General features: G+C 42.9%; 1 protein-coding gene and 1 long non-coding RNA gene across 2 annotated transcripts in view; one reads left to right on the top strand and one right to left on the bottom strand.

Moving 5' to 3' along the window:
- LOC140356743 (uncharacterized) overlaps positions 1–27,442 on the top strand; it is a 522,351-nt gene that overhangs the window by 401,430 nt on the left and 93,479 nt on the right. The window lies entirely within an intron of this gene.
- Positions 1–27,442, bottom strand: part of oc90 (otoconin 90) — a 52,536-nt gene that overhangs the window by 13,810 nt on the left and 11,284 nt on the right. Inside the window, exons 4-11 of the mRNA XM_072440292.1 lie at positions 26,711–26,794; positions 23,953–24,048; positions 20,490–20,633; positions 18,539–18,643; positions 17,461–17,637; positions 9,431–9,607; positions 8,891–8,989; positions 4,085–4,256 (exon numbers count right to left, since the gene is read on the bottom strand). Of these exons, the coding sequence (XP_072296393.1) occupies positions 4,085–4,256; positions 8,891–8,989; positions 9,431–9,607; positions 17,461–17,637; positions 18,539–18,643; positions 20,490–20,633; positions 23,953–24,048; positions 26,711–26,794 (1,054 nt within the window). The remainder of the gene's footprint in view (positions 1–4,084; positions 4,257–8,890; positions 8,990–9,430; positions 9,608–17,460; positions 17,638–18,538; positions 18,644–20,489; positions 20,634–23,952; positions 24,049–26,710; positions 26,795–27,442) is intronic.

Genomic DNA, 27,442 nt, shown 5'->3' with positions numbered 1-27,442 from the left:
AGGCCATGGACGCTGGTTTGGGGCCATCTTGGGAGCCAGGAAGCAATGTGCACAGTCAAGCTTTATTTTCCCAGCTTTTGTTGGAAGTTTGAGATATCTTTCCTCTTAGTGTCCTCTGGAATACCGACAATCAGTAGGTTACCTCTGCCATGTCTACCTGTCATTCACTTCCTCAGTCAAGACACATTCCTGATTCGTCAAATCAGTCCCCTAGGCTTGTAGGGCAGAGACTGTGTCTTTTGAAACAGAGATTTCCTCTTCAGCTGCTGTGGCTTGGTTGTCCAGGTATGTTCTTGACTTTGAAATCACACATTTCCGCCAGGGCCGCCCGCATCTATCTTTGCGTCCACTGCCTTTTTAATCTTATCAATTATCTTCTGAAAAGCCACCACAATTACTAGACCAATCTCACTCTTGGACTCCTCTGGAGCCGAGTCCAATACGGAGCCGGAGCGGGAGGAGGAGGGGGCCGTCGTTGGAGTGAAGCTAGCTAGCGTAGTTGTAGCATTGCTAGCACGGTTCTCTGTGCCTTTGGTTTTCTTTGGAGATGTTCTCGAAATAAGTATCCACGTTCATCATGTCTGCTCCCAGGTAGAAATATTCTCTCCAGGTTAACTCGTAATATAGATAGATAAATCCAACAGATTCAACCACAGCCCGTAAGACATGACCCAGATAAGGCATCGTTCCTGAAAGTCCCTTATTCCAACTTTCAAAGCACAAAGCATCTGATTGTGGCAGAGACATCATAAAACCCAAGAAGGTATGTGGACCTCCAAAAAGGGGATGGTGAGCAGTTTAGTCTAATGTCTGGCATTCCTGTCACCAAAGCAAAGGTAATTCAGTAATTTGTTCATCTCTTACAAAAAAAATATTTGTCATTGCCAAATATATTGCACTTTTTGGACTTTAAGCCGCTACTTTTTCCCCACGATTTGAACCCTGCGGTCATTACAATGGTTCATCTAATTTATAGATTTTAATGGCTAACGACCACCGGGGGACAATCTAGCGGTAAGCGCAAGCATTTCACACACACTGTAGAAGACGTAAGTGGAAGCACTGTCCAGGGGACAGTTCTTGGCCCGACCTGCCCCACGAGTCAAAAGACAACACTGCATCACTACCATGGAACATATTTCTGTGTAAATATCTCATGTTACAAACGCAACACTCACTTGATAAGTAAGAGCTCAGGAGCAGATGAACCAGATGTGAAGACACAGGCCCAGGTAAATCAGCTCACACAGAGTAATCAAGGACAGGGGGGACAGTAGGGACAGTAGGGACAGCGGTGATGTGTCATTTGTAAGTTAAAGAACACATCACTGTGTGTGTTTTATTACAATCTAACTCATATTCACTGAAAAAAAAAGACAACCGGTGATATACTTATGTATAAATATCTCATGTTACAACGTGGGCGCCTGTAGTTTATTGACAGGTGCGGCCCTTATAAGTACAATTTAAATTTTCTTTTATCTTTTTATTTTATTTTCTTTTATTAGCGGCTTTTATTCAGGAGAGCTGTATTGCCCGAAAAGTACAGTATATAAAAAAAAGAGGGGCAAGGGTTCAGGAGTGTTCTTCGGGTCGATGTCCGCAATTGTTGCAAGGCTGGTTTTCCGCTCAAAGAGGGTGATAACGGACACTTTTAACACCCCGAAAATACATATTTAACCATCACAGGGACTTACAATTACATTTATTTTGGTCAAAATGTTACTTAGTTCTGCTTTAAATCCAACTTTTTGTTGTATGAGGTAGGGATGCATATCTAAACCCACGTTCAGGTTCAGGTTCGGATTCGAATCCAGAGGTTCAGGTTCAGGTCCGGACCTAATGAGTCCGGCCGAACCCATGCCATATTTGCATAATGTTTTACCAGCATAACACAAGCTACTTGGCTAAATTAAGTTGAAGACACATGAACAAGGACGACTATCAAACACAAGGCTTAACTGCAGAGAGAAATAAACTCAACTTGTCTGGTTTATTCACTGTTTTTAACAGAAGTTACAACTTACAAATCACAAGTTACTAGCTAGCTGCTAAACTACATAGCTTAACTAACAGTTAACGCACATTCATGTGTTTTACTTGAGGAACAACTTCTGAACAAGAGCATGTTGAGTATTGTTGACAGAGTCAGTCTGGGTCAAGGGTCAAAGCAGCTGTTTCATCTGATACAATGTTTTGCCTTTAGATACATTTCCACTCTTTAATTTTGCAGATCCATTGGCATGAAAAGTCAGGTAAAACCTTCAAACAGGCAATACACCCGTGTAAATAATTAAGTAACAGTGTAAAATAACTGTTACAAAAACTAGCATAAAAGTCAAGTAGAACCACTATAAAGCAATCAACTTAGCAGTATCAAAAGTAGAATATGAAAATATTTTACACAACAAATCAAAATAATACATCATATTTGCAGCATTAAACACCAGACCATATTTAACAACTGTAGAATACAAATACAAAATACTAATACTACAATACTACAAAATACAAACTCCAATTAATGAATTCAGCAATTAAGCAATACTACTTTGACTTTACTTTGTATTTACTTAATGCCAAATACATCACACCACAACACTTAAGTTATTTAATTCATATTTGCACCCAGACCAAAGACCCAGACAAGAACCCACGCTGACCCCGCCCCTTTAACACGCGGCCACGCCCGCAGCACATTAACCATCACAACATCGCACTTGGCGGCCACGGCTTAAAACTGATTGAAATGATAAACTATCAAAATAATAATAATAATCATTAAAGCCACGTGCGGGTTAAGAGCACACATCTAATCCAGCTGCCTTTCTCGCCTACATCACCCCTCCCCCACAAAGAGTACCAACTTTATACTACTATTCAACATTTTCACGACCGCACAGTTCGAGATAGGGTTATGTCCCCATTGGCTTTTATGTTCAGTGTCATGTGGGAAATAAGTGTGCCCAATTTCAACTTTTTATGATAAAGTAAATGTTTTCATCCCATTCAAAATGCTTGTAAGCAAAAATGCCTTTAAGTCTATGGCAACATTTGTCAGGTTGCCACTGTAACATGCTTGCAGATTGATTTTTTGTTCAAAATGGCAAGAAGGATGTCCGTGCCAAATGTAATATGTCTACGTAAAAGTAAATGTTTTCACTTAATTCAAATGTTCAAGGGGGCGCTGTAGAGTCTTTGTAAAATATAGCTGTATATATGGTATATAATTGCGTTCAGATCATCATTTTGCAAGAAATGTATCTTCATGCCGGGAAAAAGGACATGGCATGCCGTAGAGATCAAGGAATCAAACAAATTACCTCTAATCGCACATGAGTGTAGTTCATTTTGAAATTTTTAAGCCTTTTGAGTGAAAATCCAAGGTATAAAAAATATATATATATAGTGTAAGGCGTAACATTTTTACAAAGTTCCTGTGTGGTTTAGGGTGGAGTCATAATATATTTTTTCATTTGTTTTATTTGTCTACGATGAAAACGGCCTGACATTCCCGTAATTTATTTCGAATTTCGAGGTGGCGCTAGCGAGTCATTTTGGACAAAAACAAATCTTGAATTTTGAGTCAAAAAAAGTTACGTTTTCATTAACATTCAGGGGGTCAAAATTCAAGTGGTTTGTAGGAGAGAGAAACAGAAAAGGCAAAAAATAATAATAAAGGCTCGAACTAGAGTCACGTAACTTTGTCACATTGTGCCTCTTCACAAATGAACCCCTTCTAAAAAAAAAAAAAACTGTTCTCTACAATAAATGGATCGTCTTTTAGGATTTTTTTTAAATCCAAATTGAAGAGGGATCAAGAGAGAATTTTATTAGCTAGCCACTTTATTTGCATATAATTGTGTTCAGTTTAGGAATTTTCATAAACACATCATTTTTCTAAATTTTTCTTTCTAAGAAACTTTCAAAAAATTGCGATTTTGCTTAAAATTAACTAAGACCACACCAAAAAGCGTATCAGACTCAAGGTGATAACATTTCATTGCTCAGACATGGAGATTCGGGTACACACCAGATTGTAACTATCTATCAAAATACGTTGCTGCTTAAGATGGGTACTTACCGGTCCAGCTGGTCTTGAGGGGCCCCACTGCCCTCCTGCCCACAGTAGCATCCGTACATCTCATACTCATACGGGCATCGGCCGCTGGCACAGTGTAGCATCTGACCCAACGCCTCCAGCTGCCTCAGAGGGCGGCCATCTTTGGTGTACACCGTGAGGGAACGGCTGCACTCTGGGAAAGGACAGTACACAGAAGTTAATTAAGGTTCTCTCCAGTAAGTATAAAGTTAAGGTTAGGCTTTATTAAGTCGGGTTAAGGTTAGGCTGTAGTTAGTCTAGTTGGGATTAGGCTGTAATAACTTGTGTTAGGGTTGGGCTGTGTAAGGTCTGGTTAGGGTTAAGCTGTTTTAGATTTCAAATATGATAAACAACAAGTGTGGGTATGTCTATTTATCATTTCTTAATATTTACGTGGGGCACCAGCCTCTAATAGGAATTTTAAGTTCCTCTGACAGGTTGGACGACTCATTGAACTAAAATGCAGTTAAGGTAAATATATTTTGCATAGCATAAAATGTTATTACAAAATTGCAAATTTTTTAGGTTCATAATTTCACTTCCTTTAGCAATTTGATAATCCATCCATCCATCCATTTTCTGCCGCTTTATCCGGGGCCGGGTCGCGGGGGCAGCAGTCTGAGAAGGGACTCCCAGACTTCCTCTCCCCAGACAACTCCTCCGGGGGGATCCCGAGGCGTTCCCAGGCCAGCCGAGAGACACAGTCTCTCCAGCGTGTCCTGGGTCTTCCCCGGGGCCTCTTCCCGGTGGGACATGCCTGAAACACCTCCCGAGGGAGGCGCCCAGGAGGCATCCGAAACAGATGCCACCTCAGCTGGCTCCTCGACGTGGAGGAGCAGCGGCTCTACTCCGAGCTCCCCCCGTGTGGCCGAGCTCCTCACCTTATCTCTAAGGGAGCGCCCAGCCACACGGCGGAGGAAACTCATTTCGACCGCTTGTATCCGCGATCTTGTTCTTTCGGTCACTACCCAAAGCTCATGACCATAGGTGAGGGTATGAACGCCTTGAAATTCTGTCCATAAAAATTATGGACAGAACCGGTGACAAAGGGCAGTCCTGGCGGAGTCCAACATGCACTGGGAACAGGTCTGACTTACTGCCGGCAATGCGAACACAGCTCCTGCTCCGGTCATACAGGGACCGGACAGCCCTGCTGATGGACACCCTTGTGCCTGAACATGGTGTTCGTTATGGACAATCCGTGGCTAGCACAGAAGTCCAATAACTGAACACCGCTCGGGTTCAGATCGGGGAAGCCATTCTTCCCGATCACCCCTCTCCAGGTGTCACTGTCATTGCCCACGTGGGCGTTGAAGTCCCCCAGTAGAACAACGGAGTCCCCGGTCGGTGCACTGTCCAGTACCCCTCCCAAGGACTCCAAGAAGGCCGGGTACTCTGCACTGCTGTTCAGCCCGTAGGCCGCCACAACAGTGAGAGACCTGTCCCCCACCCGAAGGCGAAGGGACGCGACCCTCTTGTCCACCGGGGTGAACTCCAACACGTGGCGGCTGAGCTGGGGGGCTATAAGCAAGCCCACACCAGCCCGCCGTCTCTCCCCGCGGGCAACACCAGAGAAGTGGAGCGTCCAGCCCCTCTTGAGGAGATGGGTTCCACAGCCCAAACTGTGAGTGGAGGTGAGGCCGACTATATCTAGTCGATATCGCTCAACCTCCCGCACAGGTGAGGTGACATTCCATGTCCCCAGAGTTAGTCTCTGTGTCTGGAGATCTGGTCGCCGAGGCCCCTGCCATCGACTGCCGCCCAGATCTCTTTGCACCGGCCCCTAATGATCCTCCTGCGGATGGTGGGCCCACGGTAGGGCGGCCCCACGTCGCTCCTTCGGGCTGTGCCCGGCCGGGCCCTGTGGGGTAAGACCCGGCCACCAGGCGCTCGCCATCGAGCACCCATCCCAGGCCTGGCTCCAGGATGGGGCCCCGGTGACGCCGATCCGGGCGACGTAAACAGCCTTGTTTTTGTTGTCATCATAAGGGGCTTCTTAACCGATCTTTGTTTGACCCGTCACCTAGGACCTGTTTGCCTTGGGAGACCCTACCAGGGGCTTGAAGCCCCCGACAACATAGCTCCTGGGATCATTCGGGCACTCAAACCCCTCCACCACGTTAAGGTTTCGGTTCAAGGAGGAGTTTGATAATTGCATAGCAAAACACGAAAGTGACTAACAATCAATATTTTCCATTTATATAACATGATTATTTATTTAAAATGCATTTGTAAATATTCTATAAAAACAAAACTCTTAACAAATTAACTTTTAAACAGTTTTTAAACATTTTTATTTTTTTAAATAAAACACAAAACTATAAAAATAAAATTAGTTGTTGAAAAAATTAATCAACACAAAGACAGATGGCCTTATTTACAACTTTCTTCCATATCATCATCAATCAGATGACTATTTGCAGGAGTCTCATTTACATATTAATCGTCGTTACACTCAAAAAATATATGTATTAAGCTTCTGATGGAAAAATAAAGGTTGCTGTGGTATCCATCATGGTGTATTTGATGTGTTATTCAAATTGTACCGCTCTATTTGACGTTCCATTCCATTTTTCGTTTTGCTATTTGATGACGGTCCCTAAGTACTCTCATCTCGGCTGCACATTTGATGACGGTCCCTAAGCACTCGTCTCGGCTCCGTCTGCACATTCGGAGCTGTGTAATTCGCTGCGCCCAAAACACGCATCTGATTGTTAAAAATGAGGTTATAGTCACTTGGCAGTGTAAATATGAGTATTTTGGCATGTGAATGATCTGCAAAGACTTTTGCGTTTAGGAGCTATTGACCTCGGAAGTCCGAATCTGCGACGCTAACTTTACCGCACTCTGGCTCCTCCCACTTTCAGACTCGCGATCCGAGACAGCAGCAGGACTCGTCATGTCAACACAGCGTCCTACATTGTGTCATGCCGTTATTGACGATCGATTGACGAGTGATCAGTACTTTTATGCGCTTTGAAATCAAATTTTTGTATCGCAAAAGCTGCGATACAAACACACTTTTTTCTGAAGAATGCATCGCATTTGAGAGAAATTGCGAATTCTGAACCCTGAAATAACTCCATAACAGGGGGAGACACTCAATACGATTATACTAGACCTATCAAGTTGTATGTTAGAGTTAATGTTGATTTTAAGATGATTTTATCAGCAACACTGTGAAATGTGCGTTCATATGACCAGAAGCAGAAGTTCACCCTAGAGAGACACAGAAAGGACCGTTTAGCAAGCTTTATTACAAAGGTTATTTGGCGCTCAGACCCTGGCGGAAGACATAGCGATTATGGGCACTCGATAATCGAATTATTTTTAGATGTCGGACAGGCGGACACCCGGCTTGGGTGCGTTGATGGAGGCTGAGGAGAGGTGGCCCTGGCATGGCAGTTGACGTAGATGGAGTTAGGTCTTCCAGGTGAACTTACGCAGGCTTCATTTGCGTGATTCAGATGGGCCTTTCTGTCTGTGTTGATGAGCTGACGCCGCCACAGTTCACTCAGGGGTCACGCTGGGAGGGACGGGGGCAGCTCAAGCCAAGCGCTGGATCTGACATTGTCAGGCTAAAGAAGCAAGAACAAAAAGCCTGTTGCACTGATCCACCAATGACGCTAATTTGAAGAGTGTCCTGGATCCAAATTTTGTTGTAGACTTGAAAAGTTGCAAAAAAGTCCCTTTCTTGAAGCAAAAAATCATATCCAAATACGGGCACAAAATTACTTATGGGAGAGAGTGAAGTAAGCTTCCATGGACGTGTCTCTCTCTAGTATGTCTTTGTATGTCTCTCTCTGCCTATGTTAGCTTAGAATCAGTCGGCCAGAGGAGAGCCCTTCTCTCCCAGGTCCTTCATTGTGGACCTCTCTGATGGAACTAGTTTTTGTCTTCGCTCTCTCTGACTGACCCCTGGGTTTAGCGCCAATGTTCAACCAATCAGCACACATGCTGAGTCAGGAGAACTAATCAGAGATGAGGTCTTGAATATATCCAATGCAGACATTGTTTGACCATTAGGCCAAATAGTTACACAAGTAAAGCTGTTCACTAGACAAGTTATTAACATTAGTTATCAATAACATGCAGAACAACATTAACATTATTTACAGTAATTTCACCTTGTGGAAAAAGTATGCTATGATTGTTTCATAAAACAGCTTTTTAGCTGAGATTTAGTGTTGGACTCCACCAGGGCTGCCCTTTGTCACCGATTCTGTTCATTGTTTTTATGGACAGAATTTCTAGGGGGGTCAGGGGTTAGAGGGTGTCCGGTTTGAGGATCACAGGATCTCATCCCTGCTGTTTGCAGACAATGTTGTCCTGATAGCTCCATGGAACTCGGACCTGCAACATGCACTGGGATGATTTGCTGCCGAGTGTGGAGCAGCTGGTATGAGAATCGGCACCTCCAAATCTGAGGCCATGGTTCTCAACTGGAAACAGATGGCTTGTCCTCTACAAGTGGTGGGGAGACTTTGCCCCAAGTGGAGGAGTTCAAGTTGTTGTTGACAAGTGAGGGAAGGATTGACAGGTGGATCGGTGCAGCGTCTACAGTGATGCGGTCGCTGCATCGGATTGTTGTGGTGAAGAAGGAGCTGAGTCAAAAGACAAAACTCGATTTACCGGTCAATGTACATTCCTACCCTTCTCTATAGTCATGAGTTTTGGGTAAAGACCGAAAAATCAAGATCGCATTTGGCCCCCGGGCCTTAGTTTGGACATGCCTGCCGTAGGGTCTGACTAGTTATGTACAGTATGTGTGTATGTCAATATACATACCTGTAGTGTCGGCCTGCAGCTGGATGTCTGTCAGACCCACCGACTGGAGCAGGGACCAAGCAAAGAAGGGCACGCTCCTCTTCCTCCCCATCTCCAACTCTGACAACACAAGAAGACCTTTGTTAAACGGAAATACATTTTGTTTATTTGACAGGGACAATGCAGTCATACAAAGATACAAGCAAAGCTAACACAGTTCAGTTTTGAAGAGATTGCAAAATATTTCTTTCAGTATGGTGTTAAATGTATCCATCTTGAATTTATTTAATTAAAAGTGTTGATATTGCTTTTAAATCATTTGAAAATCCTGCATTTTTACTCTAAGTGGGTCACCTTTCCATAGATTTGACATGCAACCTGACCTGGTGTCCCCACCTGCTTGTCTCCAGATATTTTTGTTTAATGCCGAACTGTGGAACATTCCAAGCAAAGCAATAAAACGTTTTTTTTGTGTTGAGCGCTAACGCTCTAGAAAATATATTATTGCTTTGCATACTACATGGACAGTTTTACAGATTCATAGTATGCGGCTGTGTTTACCTTCTTCCTCTAAACATGGAGCGTCATCTTCCTCTTTTTCATCTCTGGGCTCCTCTGGTTTCTCTGTTTTCTTCTTCTCCTCCTCGGCCTCCTCCTCATTTTTATGCTTCTCTTTGTGGTCCTCTTCTTTTCCCTCCTCTTTCTTCTCCTCCTTCTCCTCCTCCAGTGGTGTCAGAGCTGTAAGACATAAACATTTAATACTGAGCACAAACAGAAATCTCTCTTAGAAATACACAAAAATTCAGAAATTCACAGCTCAGATACTGAACTTGGTTTTATGGTATCAACCTGGCGTGAACTCTCCTTTAATTAAACGCGTAATGGACGATTTTTTGGCCCAAATCTGAGTCTCATTTCCTCGTGGCGTTGACAGCCGATTAGTCCTGCCACGTATCAATCATAGAATGCACCTACTGCTCACCTGCAGCCTCGTCGGCTCGTCCCCAGGAGAGCAGCACGATTCCCCGTGGCTAAGCGCATGGATCTATCATAATATAGTTCCCTCAGTGTACGGGACAAAATTAAGACAGAGAAAGACAGTTCGAGCTGGCTCAGAGGAGATGGAAATCTACGGGAGACGAGAGATGCGATGCGATCCGTCGCGCTATCAAACAAACGTACTTCTAGCCGCAATGCTCTTGTGTAGGTCTGCACGGGGGGAGTGGGCATGCGCACTTCCGCTTCAGTTCTCAAATCGGCGAAAAATCGTCCATTACGCCTTTAATGTTGCAATGACTTCAAAAATGAAAAAGAGATTGATTTTAGAAGTCCCCTGTTCCCTCTTGCCAGTTTCGTTCACTCATATTCTGTTGAAGAGGTGCACCAGTTAAGATACTTGGGCACAATCAGTCACTGCATTACACCAGCAAAACTGGACAACTGGCCTAGTCCAATTTAAACAGATTTTTCAAAACTTGTATAATCCCCATGTAAACCCAGACATTTTGATTGAGATTTCACTCTCAAAGATCCTAAATACAAATGTGGAGAAGTGGTGTGTAGTGGTATTCCTGCTGCTTGTAACAGTGCAGTCAGATCAAACTAGGAGCAAACTAGGAGAGGCATTAAACTGTACCAGGTAAGAGACACACAAGAAAATATTGTGTTAACATGTGTTTGGTCATAGACTCACTTGTTTTGGATCAGATGAGATGACAAACTACACTCTGTTCACCGCGGACTAACATGTGTGATTTATTGATCGATTGATTTTTTGATCGGCTACTTTAAAGTGGAAGTAAAAACCTACAGGAGCTTCAATGTGTTTATTTGTGCTAGGGCGAACAAATAACTTGTGAGCAACACAGTTCTTCGTGTCTGAAAATCAAATGCTCAGCGTAAATAAGTTGTCTTTCCACCAAGTTTTGTTGCTTATGCTAAATTACTGGACGTACCTGAACGTCTCTCAGTCACTGTTTGTAACTACCGCCGCACCACATCCAAAACTATGTGAAAAGGTGTGACTTATTATTTAGAAAATACGGAAGTCTGACAGGTTTGGATTACACATTAATTGAATTTGGTTGTTAAGAACAACAAACAAACTGACCATTGAGGTCCAGGTGAACTCTCGAAAACAGAGGAATTTTAATGTTGACTGAACTTTTATGAGAATGTTTCATTCATGTTTATTCATTCAATTACTCTTTCACATTTCATAAGTTGGTGTGGAGCATAGCATGTAGGGATTTTCTCAGTATGGCGCAGACTGCCCCTCCTTGAACCGAAACCTTAACGTGGTGAAGGGGTTTGAGCGCCCGAATGATCCCAGGAGCTATGTTGTCGGGGGGCTTTAAGCCCCTGGTAGGGTCTCCCAAGGCAAACAGGTCCTAGGTGACGGGTCAGACAAAGAGCGGTTCAGAAGCCCTTTATGACAAGTAAAAAGATCAAGGCCAGTTACGTCGCCCGGATTGGCGTCACCGGGGCCCCATCCTGGAGCCAGGCCTGGGGTGGGTGCTCGACGGCAAGCGCCTGGTGGCCGGGTCTTTCCCCACGGGGCCCGGCCGGGCACAGCCCGAAAGAGCAAGGTGGGGTAGCCCTCCCGTGGGCCCACCACCTGCAGGAGGATCCATAAGGGGCCGGTGCAGAGTGATCTGGGCGGCAGTCGACGGCAGGGGCCTCGGCGACCAGATCTCCGGACACATAAGCTAACTCTGGGAACATGGAATGTCTCCACGCTAGCGGGGAAAGAGCCTGAGCTTGTGCTTGTGTTTTTATGGACAGAATTTCTAGGTGCAGTCAAGGGTTGGAGGACCACAGGATCTCATCTCTGCTGTTTGCAGACAATGTTGTCCTGATGGCTCCATCAAACCCGGACCTGCAGCATGCACTGGGACGGTTTGCAGCAGAGTGTGAAGCGGCTGGGATGAGAATCAGCAGCTCCAAATCCGAGGCCATGGTTCTCAACCGGAAAAAAGGTGGCATGCCCTGGAGAGGGCATGCCACCTGGAGAGGGGATGCCACTTGCCACGAGTACAAGTATCTCGGGGTCTTGTTCACGAGTGAGGGAAGGATGGAGCATGAGATTGACAGGCGGATCGGTGCAGCGGCTGCAATGATGCAGTAGCTGTATTGGACTGTTGTGGTAAAGAAGGAGCTGAGTCGAAAGGCAAAGCTCTCAATTTACCAGTCAATGTACGTTCCTACCCTCACCTATGGTCATGAGCTTTGGGTAATGACTGAAAGGACAAGATCGCGGATACAAGCGGTCGAAATGAGTTTCCTCCGCCGTGTGGCTGGGCGCTCCCTTAGAGATAGGGTGCGGAGATCGGCCACACAGGGGGAGCTCGGAGTAGAGCTCCTCCACGTCGAGGAGCCAGCTGAGGTGGCTCGGGCATCTGTTCCGGAGCATCCTGGGCGCCTCCCTGGGGAGGTGTTTCGGGCATGTCCCACCGGGAAGAGGCCCCGGGGAAGACCCGGCTGGCCTGGGAACGCCTCGGGATCCCCCCGGAGGAGTTGGAATAAGTGTCTGGGGAGAAGGAAGTCTGGGAGCCCCTGCTTAGACTGCTGCCCGCGCAACCCGGCCCCGGATAAAGCGAAAGAAAATGGATGGATGGATGGCGCAGACTGACTAGTCACACTGCTGTGCCCTGCAGCTGATATTTGCCTTTAAAATCTATTTTTCACAAACAAATCGAGTTACTATATGCTGTAAGAGATGACCCGGAAATGGCAATGGAGGTGATGCTTTGGGAGTTAAACAATCAAAACTGAAGGACTATAACCTCGGGGTAAAATCAATGTCCCCACCAGCTAATTATGTTAATGCTAGCACAGCTCCTAAGGGACCGCCCACCACCACACAGCCAAGTGCACGAATGGGAGAGCAAACATAAGCAAACATAAGCGAATATAAGAGAACATAAGCTCTATCCCACACTGTCCTGTGGAGAGGGCAGCGCCTACTGCAAAAATCCAAGGCGTTTTGGGGCTCTTTGTTTTGTCTGTTTGTGTTTGTAAATTGTGTGTCCACATGCTCTTACACCCGTGAAGAGCTCTTATCCATTAGAACCACAACTCCAATGGACCTTTTCCAGTTTTTTAGCATCTGCTGTGGAAATAGCCCTTCTTTTGGCTAGAAGAGTGAGACACCGAAGAAGAAGAAAGCATCCTGGCGCGCTCATGCAGCTGAGGAAGCGAGGCACCTGGGATTTTCCACTCTAACGTGAACTCACTACCCAACAAACTGGACAAACTAGTGTTGCTGATGAGACAAAACAGAGACTTTTCTTCATCTCCTGTTTTGTGCATTACAGAGATGTGGCTCAGCAAATCCATCCCGGACTGTGCCATGGAGCTGGAGAGCTTCCAACTGCTCCGCTCCGACCGGCTGCGAGATATTTCCGGAAAACTATGTGGCGATGGCGTCTGTTTCTACTTTAACAACGCCTGGTCTTCAGATGTGACGGACCTTCTCGGACTCTTTGTGTATACTCTTGGGTGATTTTAACAAGGGGAACCTCAGCCATGAACTACCAAAGTAAAGACATTTTATTAAAGTCCCGACCAGAGCAGAACACACTGGATCACTGTTCCACAACAGTCAGCAATGCCAACAGTCAGCAACGCCTTCTGCGTTGTGGCCTGAGCCGCGCTGGGCTCGTCAAACCACGTCATGGTTCACCTGATCCCCACATACAGATCGAGCCTGAAGCTCTCCAAACCTGTAGTGAGGACTTCTAAGAAGTGGACTAATGAGGCAGTGGAGGAGCTACGTGCGTGTTTGGACATTACAGACTGGGAGGTTTTCAGAGCTGCCACAGATAGTTTGGATGAGTAAAAAGACACTGACGTCATACCATCACACACCAAAGTCACCTTCAACAACGATAAACCTTGGTTCACACCAAAACTGAGGGAGTTGAGGCAGCAGAAGGAGGCACTCTCACAGTTCCGTAACAGGATGTAAGCAGACTATTTCGGAAATCCAACCCTTGAAAAGCTGCTGGACCAGACGGTGTCACTCCAGCCACCTTAAGACACTGCGCAGGCGAGCTGGCCCCCGTCTTCAGTGGCATTCTTAACCTCCCTGGAGTCATGCCAAGTCCCAGCCTGCTTCAAGATGTCCATCATTGTCCCTGTCCCCAAGAAGCCCCGGACTTAATGACTATAGACCTGTGGCGCTGACGTCTGTAGTCATTAAGTCATCCTGCTGGACCCCCTGCAGTTCACCTACAGAGCCAACAGGTCTGTGGACGACGCCATCAATCTGGCAATCCAGTTCATCTTGCAGCATCTGGACTCCCTGGGAACCTATGCCAGGATCCTGTTTGTTGACTTCAGCTCTGCATTCAACACTATCCTTCCCTGCTCTGCTCCAGGACAAGCTCTCCCAGCTCAACGTGCCTGACTCCATCTGCAGGGGGAGATCTCTGACTTTCTGACAGATCGGAGGAAGTGCGTGCGGCTGGGGAAGAATATCACTCGGACCATCAGCACAGGGTCTCCTCAAGGCTGTGTACTTTCTCCCCTGCTCTTCGAGATGATCGTGGACTTTAGGAAAGTCACAGCCCTCCATCACCATCACAGACTCCCCCACCACTGTGGACTCCCTCCACTTTCTTGGCACCACCCTCACTCAAGACCTCAAGTGGGAGCCCACCATCAGCTCCTCAATCAAGAAGGCACAGCAGAAGATGTACTTCCTGCAGCAGCTGAGGAAAGCCAAGCTGCCAGCGGAGATGATGGTGCAGGCCATCATTGAGTCCATCATCATCTCCTCCATCACTGTGTGGTACGTTGGAGCCACAGCCAGGACAAACAGAGACTACAGCATATTGTGCGCTCTGATGAAAATGTGATCGGCTGCGGGCTTCCATCTCTGCAGGACTTGTAAGTCTCCAGGGCTCTGGGACGTGCAGGTCGGTTCACAGCTGACCCTTCTCACCCTGGACATGGACTATTTGAGACACTCCCCTAAGGCAGGAGGCTACGGTCCATCTGGACTAGAACCTTCGTTGGACTCATGAACACTTCTTAAACACTGTCACTTTAATCACTCACTGCACTGTTCACTTTCTGCACTATATATGTAAACTCAACTGTAAATGTGTGTACATATTAAGCCTATTTTTTATTAGGCCCGAGCGCCACAAGCTGGCGAGAGGCCTATTAATCTCGTAAGGCCGTGCGAAGCACGGCTGCGAAAGTGCGCACGTAGTGCGCACGAAATCGAGCGCGAAGCGCTCGCCCACTTCCAAACACTCACTAACGCACTCCTCCACTCATGCACGCCCCGTGCATACTAATTAGTAGTAGGAAAATGGAACATTACCGTTGTAAACTGGCGAAGCCCGTGCAAAAGTGCGCACTAAACGAGCACTTTACATTGAGATGACGACCGCTTCGCGTCATCCCCATATAAAGCACTCATTTGCGCTAAGTACCTCACGAATACGTTCCCCATCTCTTGCATGTTCCGTGCATATAAGCATGTAATGCAAAAATTGAACATTATTACTGTTTAGAGGGCCAAAAACACAAAGTGGGCGGAGCCCACTCAAAATTAACGAAAGTACCCGTCAGTGACCAGGGACCCACACCATGAGGTAGGAAAGCGCGAGCGCTTTCCGAAAATGTATAGTTTATGATATTTGAAAAATGGGAAACATTGTTTTCGCATCGGAATATTATTCTTTCTTCTTCTTCTTCTTCTTCTTCTTCTTCTTCTTCTTCTCGGGACCAACCCCCCTATTTTTCACCCAGTGAACATTGACGAAAAGTCACAAAAATGTTCACACCTCTAAAAATCGTGCCTCTCTACATTCTGGCTATTTCCCTTTTCTAAAATAAAAAATTGGCGCGTCAGCGCCCCCAAATGTACCAAAAATGCATTGAGAGATGGGAAATGACCCAAAAAATATCTGATCGTAGAATCATGAAATTTGGCGCCGAGGTAGATGGTGACAAGAGAAGTAAAAAATATTATTACGGTAACGCCGTCCGCCCAACCAAATGTCGGCCATATTGCTTCAAAAATGGCTAAACATGACTTCTGAGTTTTTCCAAACGTCGTACTTTTACGAACTCCTTCCAGGGCGTTGGCCCTAAAAAGCTGAAATTTGGTGAAAATGCTACTGAGGAGTGGGACATCAAAAGTTATCCAAATTACATTGATACCTCTCACGGTCTCTGTGCGGCGAAGCCGCAAACTGTAGCTAGAATTTCAGAAATCTCCCATATTTCAAATTTCTGCCGTTTGCGCAGATAAAGTCCGAATTGCGTCAAATTAGAATCAGTTGTTAAACTCTTTGCCCTAAACCTACTTGAAGTGAAATAAATTCATTTGGCGCCACAGCGCCCCCTACAGATTTTATATGGAGGTTAAATGTTTATTTTTCCGAAATTATATGAAATTTGACACACAACTCAATTTTGGCATCCCCATCATAAAAGTCAATGAGACCCATGTCATAATTGTTATGGCGTTGCCGTAACGATGACCGAAACCTTTCATGTTATTCCAATGGGGAAATTGCCAGAACATGTTTACACTTTAGACTTTCACAAACTCCTCCCAGGGCGTTAGACATATTAACCTGAAATTTGGTGAGACTCATCTTCAGGACCATCAAAAGTTATCCACATTTTCATTCAAAGAGTCACGGTGTCTGTGCGGCAAAGCCGCACATTTTGCCAAGAATTCAAAATAAAATTGCTTTTTGATGGTAAAACAAAGGGGAGAAGATGTGACAGCGTCACAGATTCAGCAGTAGGCGTAACAAAAAGGACAATTGGGGCGCGTTAGCGCCCCCTCCTCTTGCGGCGTGGCGGCGGTGTGGCGGCGGCGTGGCGAGGGCCGATCATTGCCGCTTGCGGCTATATTTTTTATTGTTATTGTTATCTGATAGCTTATTGTTATTCTTATTCCATAGTAGATTTAAATTCTTTCTCTTTTGAGGTATTCATTGTTCATTGTTTTATGCCTTTGGAAGGTTCTTCTGACTGCAGCAACAACAAAAAACATCACAAACAAATGGATGACACAAACTAAATTAAAGACTGGACTAACAAAATAATGTACATTAGAAAAATGAAAAATGAAATTTGGACTCAATTTGAAAATGGACACATTTATTTGACAATTTTTTTCCCCCTATTTTTATATAATTCTATTTTGTTGTCAAGTGATCTTTTATTTTGGTTTATGCTAGCTCTCTGTGTCATGTTTTGTTTTGTTCTGTTATTAAAAAAATAATTCCCTCTCTTCATGTTCTGTGTTCAATGATCTTCCATGATGTGTTCCAAAATAAAATACAATTTATATAATATAGCTAACAGTTTTAGTGACTAATCGAAAGCAAAGTTCCATAATTGGAAATTAAAATTCATGGTAACCACAGAACCAATCAAGAGAAAGGTTATAGAAGGTACATGCCTCATCACAGATACAGATACAAGAACTCTCTTATTCCTGCTTTGCTTTGCTGTGCAAGCTCTGAATGCGTTGCAAACTAAAATGCTCTTCTGGGATAATAAAGACAACCATCAAACCACTAGATAATGAATGCAATACAGTGCAAGTCCCTCACCTGGAATTAGGGGGGTCAAAGCTTCTGTAGGTTCCATTACCCCAGGTGGGTTCTGGTCAGGGGCCAGGACAGCAGGAGTTAGTGTCACAGGAGGCCATCCAGCAGGTGGTGGGGTAGGTCCAAACGCTGATACTGTGGATGGAGAGGTGGTGGCTGGAGTGTAGAACAGGTCAGATCCTGGAACCAGACAACAGAGAACAGATAACAGAGAAGATGATAATGCCTCTATCAAAAAAAGCATTTTGTTTGACGAAGGATTTTGACTTTGGAAGAAGAAATTGGACTATTTGATTGTAGAAAAATAGGCCGAAGTACGGCCGTTGTCGCTGCCATTTTTGTTTTGGTTCGTTTTTTTTTTTACTTCCGTCAAATCCACAAAACTGCTCTGTGATTGCTTCAGTCCTGCCAGCAGGCCATACATGCCATGATATTGGCCCATTAATCCACTTTGCAAACTGCAAATGAATCAGCAGGATCCTAACAAGATGAATTCTGAAGAGTTTGTGAAATCACAAAAATCTAGAGAATTCTTCTTGCTGGCGAGGTTAGGCATATTCTACAAGATCAACTTCAATGAACTTTTAACCTTGTTACAACAGAGTATCCTCATCATTAGTTTACTCAAAGCTATACTTTGATTCATTCCTGAATTTGAGTATTCCTGTGTTGTCCTGCAATTGAGGCTGGAGTGCTCAGAAAATTCCTGTTTTCACCTATACCCCTATCCACACCCACCTTGTGATTTGAACAAACACTTGTGACACATGTAGACTATTTGTTACAGTGAAATGTCACTATGAAGAGGCAGGGCTTATCAGGTCTGCAATCTTATATACTGTGATAATATAGACGCTATTATTGGATATTGGTACATCAAAGATTTAAATGACTTGTAGGGGACACTGGTGTTATCTTCATAGTCGTCTCAGCAAAGATCTGTTCAGTTGGAGCTGATGAAAACATGTGTCAACAAAGGATTGGTGAAAATATAGATTTTAACATTTGACAATTAATTAAATTTGATCTGGTCCTTATCCAGAGACTCGATCCAATCCTGACAATATATTGTTAGTCTCACCTGTAACTGGTTCTATGGTCACTTCTTTGGAGGTGTGTTCAGGGGCCGTTGGAAATGCCAGCATTGAGGATGTGACCACTGTGTTCACTCTCTCAGGAGCAGACACTAGAAAGAGCAGAATTCTGAATAAATCATAAAAAAATGACTAACCCACAGACACAGGGAGATAATTCCAGATACAAGATGTCGAAGGTCCCAGAACAGCACAATAGACCTATGACTTCCCATCACAAAAAACTATTCTTATAGCACGTTTGACATTTTGTATTTAATTCATTGCTTTGCTCAAGGTGATTTTACTGTTGAGTAATTTGCTTTTTAAAAAAAAAATGTTTCCAAATCTACGGATGTAATTTGTCACCATATATATAAAAAGTTTCGAAGGTAATCGTCTGGACAATGTTTTAAAAATCAAGACCTTTGGACTTTCAAGTTATTTTCAGTCTGAGAAAGTCCCTACTTTATAATGCTCTGACCTGACTAAGCTCCTCAGATAGTTAAAAACATCCTAACAAAGCTGTGTGGACAAAAGCTGAAGAAGTTGACACTGCTGTGCTACCGTTCTCAGTGAAATGTGTTAAAGAAAGGTGTGATATTGGATCTAACCAGGGCTAAAATGCAACAGCTGCAAGTGGAAGCACAGTGGTGGAGCATCCCTGCTTCATATCAAGAAGGGTTTGACTATTTCAGTCCAGTCTTTGATTGTTGGTGTGGTTTGAGTCATCCCAAATCTTCAATTTTATGGGTTGTTTTTCTACCAGTACATGCAAATAAGCAATCACACAAATTTATTATGCAAACAAATCCATTTACACTCACTCATCTCTATAGATATGTCCACTCCCTCCTCCTTTTCCTCCTCTGCCTCTCCATCCTCTTCCTCCTCCTCCATAGGTAGCTCAAGCATCAATGTAGTTACAATTGCAGTGGTCAGCAGTGCAGCAAAACCTGATAAAAGACATGGCATATGGCTCAAACACAGAATTGGAATAACAACAAATACCGTGCTCTGTATCCAAAGGTAAAGTCTGTGTATCTTTCTACAAGTCTGAGTCTGTGTGTAAAACATTATGAGATTGAAAGCAGCTCAAGGCTAATCAGTTATGTGGTAACTAATGACCACAAGACCTCATGTTATATATAATCTCACATTTATAAACTGCTATGACATTAAAAGAGACATCATTCTACATTTTATAAACCACAGGGTTACTAACAGAAACAGGTCCTTTGACTTCTTTAAAACTGCAGAACTATACGCCTCTTCATAGTGACATGTCACTGTAACAAGCAGTAGATTGTGATGTGTCTATGTAACATTTTAGAACTCTACAGTCACTTTGTTGAGAGCTTTGTTGAGATTGGAAAATGTGTCTCAGATACATGGCTTTAACCTGTGGTGTGCCCCAAGGGTCCCTCCTGGTACCTCTTCAATTCAACATTTACATGCTGCTGTTAAGTCAGTTGATACATAACAGTGGTGTGTCATATCACAATTACGCAGATGACAGTCAGATCTACAGTGAGGAAAGTAAGTATTTGAACACCCTGCGATTTCCCACTTAGAAATCATAGATGGGTTTGAAATTTTCATCGTAGGTGCATTTTCACTTTGAGAGACACTTTTTCAATTTGTAAATAATTTATCTGTATGTTATTGCTGCAAATAAGTATTTGAACACTTGCCAATAAGCAAGAAGAGTGTCTGAATGGGTGTCTGGATGACAAAATCAAATGTGTGCTATGTGTGCATTTGTGGTTATACAAAGTGAAAACCAAAAATGGCCTAAATCAGGGGGAAAACTTGTATGTTCGATTATTCAGTTTGTGAGTTAGTGTGTTGTGTGCCTAAATGTTCTTTTGTTTAGGTCCATAAATGTCCATAAATCCAACCGTAAGTGTAAATTTCTGTCAAAAAATATGAGTACCTCAAGTAACATGTTATACTCACGTTCTGCAGACTCCAGAGGCATGGTGGGAGCTGTAATCTTTGGATCTAGTGGCACAGTGGTGGAGGAGGTCATTAATGAAGGTGGTTGTAGAGATGGAGAGGAAACGTCAGACTGTGGTCCATCAAGATCAGGCCAGAGAGAAGCTGTTAGAGACACAATAATCAAAGATTATTCCACAATCAAACACTGTTCAAAGATGGATAATTTAATTGTCTAAAACTTATGAAAAGTGGAGACCAATTATTGAAAAGGTTTATTGAATCAAGATTGACCGAGGACAGGTTAAACACACAATAATACGTGTGTTTACATATGCATAAATAACCTGGTTATTGAACAGTATCCCTGTTAAGACAGTATTCTGAATATGGTGTTTACATCCGCTCAGAGAAACCAGGGCACACTCTTCCCTGTATTCATGGGTCCGAAGTGATGTCGTGCACTCGTTGCTACTGCCATCTTGAGGGCGAAAGTCACATGCTCACTGCATGGCTCGCATGGGTTGTGCCAACAAAAAGTCAAAACAAAGGATCCTTATGTGTCACTGTCTGTGGTACTAATGTGTTTTGTGATAGTTGGTGTACTGTACTGTAAGCTTTAATGGTAAAACATTAAGGAACAAAATCTAGCATATTTACACACAAACCATATGTACCTGTCTAAAAAAAAGTAAAAAACAAACAAACAAGGAAATACAAAATAAAAAATCCATCTATCCAGCCATACATACAGTACTTTTTAGACTGCAATTTCCCCCCCACGCTTTGACAATGTTTTTTCTAATTTATAGAGTTTTACTGGCTAAAAGCCACTGGGGGCACTCTAGCCGGAAGCGCAAGCATTTGACACACTGTAGCAGAAGACGTAAGTGGGCAGTGGAAGCACTATCCAAGGGATACATTGTGTTCTCTGCAAAATGTTGTGTGTTTTATTACAATCCGACTCATATTCACAGCAAAAACAGTCCATCTAGACACGGCTAAATGCAAAGATACACATGGAGTGTGGACATGCAATATAAGGAGGTCTACAGTTTAGAACCTGCCGCATTGAAACATTCTTGGCCAGACCTGGCCAGGAGGGGCATCACTACCGTGGACCATATCTCATGTTACTGTACATACGATCATACAAATATACAAATCTTTAACTTTAGTCACAATTAAAAAGAGAGACGATCCGCACAACTCGATTAACTCCAAAGAGATATTTATTTAATTCTCACCACTGTGACGTTTCATCAGACATTGTGAGCCGTATTTGGCCCCTGGTCTTGGGCGGTGTGGAGCTCATTTCGTCACATCTTGCGTCGGCACAATTGATGACAGCGCAGCGCATGGAATAGGATAAACAAGTTTCCTTATGCCAAAATATGAGGTTGATTTGAGGGCATGGTGCACCACAGCACGTAACTAATAGAGTCATGTTACTATCCCCATATAGACGAGATAATCATAATAAAACAACCTTCATGGGCATAAATAACACAAAATATAAGTTGCAGAATAATTATTTCACTCCAAGTTTACGTGGGTATTTTTTTATCCCAATCATGTAAACAGTGCAGCGCCATTACACACACATCTCTTAAAGCTTTTTGCTGGAAACCTGATACTACGCGGTCGGGGCCAGACTTGACCTTGTAGACTCGTGCTCAGCTTCGAGAGGAACCTCTATTTGGGGAACCAGATAAATCCCCACCGTCATATCACATTCACCCAAATCCTTGTTCCAGTATGCGTAAAACTGGTCAGGCTGTGCGTAATGGTGTAGTGCTGTGCGTGCAGCACAGCACTGTTTGTTCAATCATAAGTTTGTTAGTGCACCTCGGGCTGTTAGAATACAATCACGTAATTTTGCTCAGCAGATAAAATGAAGCTGCAAGAACTGCCTGACAAAATGACGTCATGTTGTTCTTATAACCCAGGTAACACAAACAAACTTTTTTGCTTCTTCAGCAGCGTGCACCATGCACTGTAGTCTCTGTTTGTCCCTGGCTGTGGCTCCAGCGTAGAGAGTTCTACTTGTTCTAAAGTAACCTATGTGCCACAGGGTTCAGTACTCGGTCCAATTCTGTTTACTCTTTATATGCTGCCGTTAGGTATCATTATCAGAAGACATGGCATCACTGTTGTATGCATCAATTTCAGACTGATCAAGGTCTTAGTGCTTGTGTGAAGAATACAAAAACCTGGATAACACTTAATTATCTGCTTCTTAACCCTGAAAGAATCAATATTATTGTACTAGGCCCTAAACGTCTCAGAGACGCTTTATCTGAGCAGATAGTCACACTGGACAATGTCAGTGTGGCCTCCAGTTCTACTGTAAGAAACCTTGGAGTCTTATTTGACCAGGAGCTCTCATTTAAAGCACATATAAATCAAGCCTGTAAAACAGCCTATTTCCACTTGCGCTGAAAAACGTATCCATGCGTTTGTAATGTTTAGATTAGACTACTGTAACTTCCTGCTCGCATCGTGTCCTAAAAACAACATAAAAAGCTTTCAAATGGTTCAAAATGCAGCAGCAAGATTACTAACAAGAACTAAAAGAAGAGAGCATATTATGCCGGTGCTCGAGTCTGGCTCCTTGTCGAGTTAAAACCCTCCTCCTGATTTACAAACTCATAAATCACATGACCCCATCCTACCTCAAAGACCTGCATGTCCTCCTGTCTCTCTAATCCCCCCTTTCGCTCTTATCTGTCCTGCCCAATAAAGCTTAAAAAAACATCTACCCTATGCTGCCATAGCATATTTTAAGCTTCAAAATGCGGGGTGTCAGACTCATATTCATGGAGAAATTAGTCCAATTACTGGGCCACAAGCCCCCCGGCTCAAATAACAACTGGCCCTATTGTGTACTATATTTATGTGTAAATATCTCATGTTACAACGTCGGCACCTGGGGTTTATTGACAGGTGTGAAACGGGGGATGAGAGCAAAGGGAGGACATGCATTGTTGGAGTTGGGAATCAAACTCACAACACTGCGGCCGACTGCACTTGGAGCCTGTGTCTCAAACTGAGACTCAACTGAATTTTTTTTCTACTGGGTTTACACCGACACGTTGAAAAATGGTTTTATTCATGATTTTACTTTTCCATTCTAATGTAGCCTTGATTTAGTCTTGTTTTGTCTCTGTTAAGATTGACACAGTTTGACTAGTACATTGAGGCATAAATATGTTTGTTTTAATATAACTGAAATTATTAAAATAAAAGCATATAAGATAAGATAAGATAATCCTTTATTCAGATGATGGTGATATTGATATTTCAATACTTAACAGGAATGTCACAATAATTTCAAATATCGTGCAGCCCTACTTGAACTTTTTCAGTTTAGTCTTGGAAAAATTTTGAAAAAGGTATAAGATTTTAAAATGTTGTAAGATGCGAGTAGAGTGCCTTTGGATAAAAAAAAAAAAACAGAACTGATTATTTGGCTTAATCTTACCTTGAAGTTGCAGAGAGGAGAGTGCAGCCTGCTCCTCTGGCTCCCCTCCTGCGCCCTCCTTCAACTTCTCCTGCTCCTCCTCTTCCAGCGTCTTCTCTGGAGTCAAGCATTTCAGATTGAAATAGCAGTACACCACAATATTAAGAACGCAATTAATGATGCGTGTCATTAAGTGTCTTGAACAGGCCATTTCCCCCGAAATTGAAAAAAAATTAAGATAAAAAAATATATTTTAACAGTACATGCCCCAATCATGTGTAATATTTTTTGATCGTGTTATTTTAATGTTGTTTGTATACATGTTGAACTTTGCAGTCTCTTGGTCAAGACTACCCTGATCTCAATGGGATTCTCTTGGTAAAAAAAAATGTATGTAACAAAATGTAATAACATGCAGTTGCACGTAGTAAGTAGTCAGTTAACATGTTATTAATTAATTAAATGAGTTACGAATTACAATGTATTGCATACCTGAAAAACAAGAGCACTGGAAGGCTTTAGGTCGTGACCATTCAGATCAAAGAGACAACGCAGAGATTTGACAATGCAATTTTTTTCTTCTTCTAAGAACGCAAAACACGACCAGAACACAACAGAGAACACAACCAGAGAGTGACTCAAACTAAAAGAGCAGAAGCAGCACCAAACACCAAAATAAATATAATCACTGCACATCTGAATGAAAATAAAAGTCCCATTTGGCCCCATGTCTGTCAAATCTGTCCAGTACATTTGTCTAATGTCTGTTACTGTCAGTCCAGTCTTTAATCGTTGGTTAGGTTTGTGTCATCCACTTTTTTGTGATGGCCTATTTTCCAGCAGCATCAATTTAAGGTATCAAATTATTGTATCCATGGCAGGAGTTTTGAGGCCTGAGTGCAGAGTTAGAAAGAGAGCGGGAGAGAGAGCGGGATAGAAATGTCTAAATGTCTTGTTGATTTCAGTCTAATATTTTTGTGCGAAAGGACAGTGAAAATGGTTGTCCTCCTGGCTACCACAATGTATCCAACATTTAGCATTTTCCACACCTTTGACAAGTTGTGGAAAACTGGATACATTCAACATGTGACTTTGTGGTCCTGCATTGTGAAGTACATATTTGTCAGTCAAAAAAATAATTATTCTCTAATTGAATATTTTTTTCCAAAATCTGATTTCTATGACTTAATAAACACTTCACTCTGAGGGTTATAATGGTCATTGCTCTGTTTAATTTCTTGGTTATAATCAGAGTTGGGGGTAACTTCGAAATACTTTTTTGAAGTAATAAGGAATGTAAAACGTTAGTTTTGTGCACCCATGTAATCTAGTACTCCTCAAGTTACTTTTTCAAATAAGTAACGTGTTAGTTTTGGTTGCGTCTTCATCTCAGTCTCATCTCCTCGCCGCAATCCCAGAGCTTGGCACGTTGTGAGCATGCGCACTGCGCAAATGGTGACAGGGATGGTCCTTGTGTCAAAGAGAAATAAACTTTCAGTTACACATTTTTGAAAAACTGCTTCTCCTTCATTATAACCACTATTTTGTAGCTTTCTTCTCGGGGGGGAAATGCGTACGTACATCACCGGAGCGTCATCTCTGATTGGCTTCTGTCCCGCCGCGCCGCAGAAAAGCTCAAAATTCTGAACTTATTTGCGGCGAACCGTTTTGATGCATTGAAGCTTATTCGCCCGCCAAAGCGTCTCGAGCGGAAAACGCAAAAGCGTGCCCGCCTCGCCGCGCTCCACGGCGAATCGCGCCGCAAATATGCGGAAACCGCGCCGCAAAAACGCAAGAGGGTCTCGACGCGCGTTTACATAGACTTTGAATGTAAACTGGACGCTTTTGACGCACCGGTCTGAACGCACCATAAGAGAGTGCCCAGCCACCCTGCAGAGGGAACTAATTTCGACCACTTGTTGCCACCCATTTCAATTTTGGAACTATATATTTGGGCCTCAAAACTCATACCATGAGCACAATAAATGTACACCTTTGAAACATACATTTGGTGGCAGGAAAAAAAGCCATCACAAAGAAATAGCGGACACAAACCACACCAACAATCAAGGACTGGACTGATATAATAACGGACATCAGACATATGGAAAAAATGACATGCAGGCTCAATTTGAAAATGTACATATTTGAAAGACTTTGGACTAAATGGGACATATGTAGGACATGTGCCATCATTTAATTTTTGTGTTGTTTTAGTGTTCCATTCGTGTTAATGGTGAAGGACAAGAATCGTCCTGATGAGGGACTGTTATAGGAGAAATTGTATAGTAAGGCCGAAAAAACGTAAACATCGAGTAGTATACAAGAACGAATATGCCCGTGCGTGGTATCGAAAATTAGAACTCCATGAGCTCTAATTTTGAGTAAAGAACCTGTGAAAAAATATTGTAAGATGGCTCTACTAATCGATTAACATTTAATTTGTCTACATCAAAGTACAATTTTCATCCCATTTAAATGCTTGTAAACCAAAATGCATGTGTATAGTAAAATCTATATTTGATTTGAACATTTGAACTTATCTGGGAACACGCAGAGAGAGAGGTCATGTTCTAATCAAATCTAAATCTTACATGTGGTTTCTTTAATTTGCTTACATTTCCGATATGTAGACTTTAACTTCTCAATTGTATAATCTTAAAAATCTTGTCTCATAGTCATAATGTGAAAATGGCTTGACATCACCTCTAGCCAGTATGTAGAGCACAAACATTGAATCCTGCAGAAAACTAAGAAAAGACATCATAATGTGTGTTACCTGTGGGGCTGGGTATGGAGAGCAGCTCGGTCCTATTCTCTGCGCTCTGGTTTCCCCATGTACTCCATGTCTCTGAATCCTTATCTGACATAACATAACCATCATCTTTTACATTAGTGCAATAGTTTCAACATTCCATTGGCCAGAAAATATTCAATACAAATATTAAAATAAATATGATAAAAATGCAGAATTTTGTTGTAATACAATGAGCTCTTAGGACAAGTCATAAAGATAACTCATCAGGTTCAACATTTGTGAATTTACCTTTGAGATATTTCATGGCAGAATTCAATGCTATGAATAAGGAAAAGTGGCTCTTGACCCTCTAAGACAGGGGTCATTTTGGGCGGCGGGCCGAATTTCGACGCTCAGGCTGGGTCGCGGGCCGAACATAACGTAAAAATATAAGAAATAAATAGCTTTATATAGCCTACGCTGTTTTTGAAGCAATTACTGGATCAATTAAATGAAATTACAAACACCTTTGTTCTCATAAACTGAAATGTATTAAGAAAAACAAGTGTAATTTCACCAACACTGTGCTTCAGTTTATGTGCTTTACAACTTCAGATCACTGTTGATCTACAGAGAGAAACATTTAGTCTATTGTTAAATATTGTTAGATAGGTATTTGGAGCAGAAAAATATTTTATTTGACTCAACTTCTCAAGATCTAAAAAACCTTTTAAATGTACTAACTAACATTTCCACGTCTCTGTAATTCTCTGT

The sequence above is a fragment of the Eucyclogobius newberryi genome, unplaced genomic scaffold, assembly GCF_026437365.1.
Source record: "Eucyclogobius newberryi isolate DKJ021-1_F unplaced genomic scaffold, fEucNew1.0.hap1 SCAF_12, whole genome shotgun sequence".
Lineage (NCBI taxonomy): Eukaryota > Metazoa > Chordata > Actinopteri > Gobiiformes > Gobiidae > Eucyclogobius > Eucyclogobius newberryi.
Note: the sequence above shows the minus strand (reverse complement) of the source record. Positions and strands in the feature narration are given on the sequence as shown.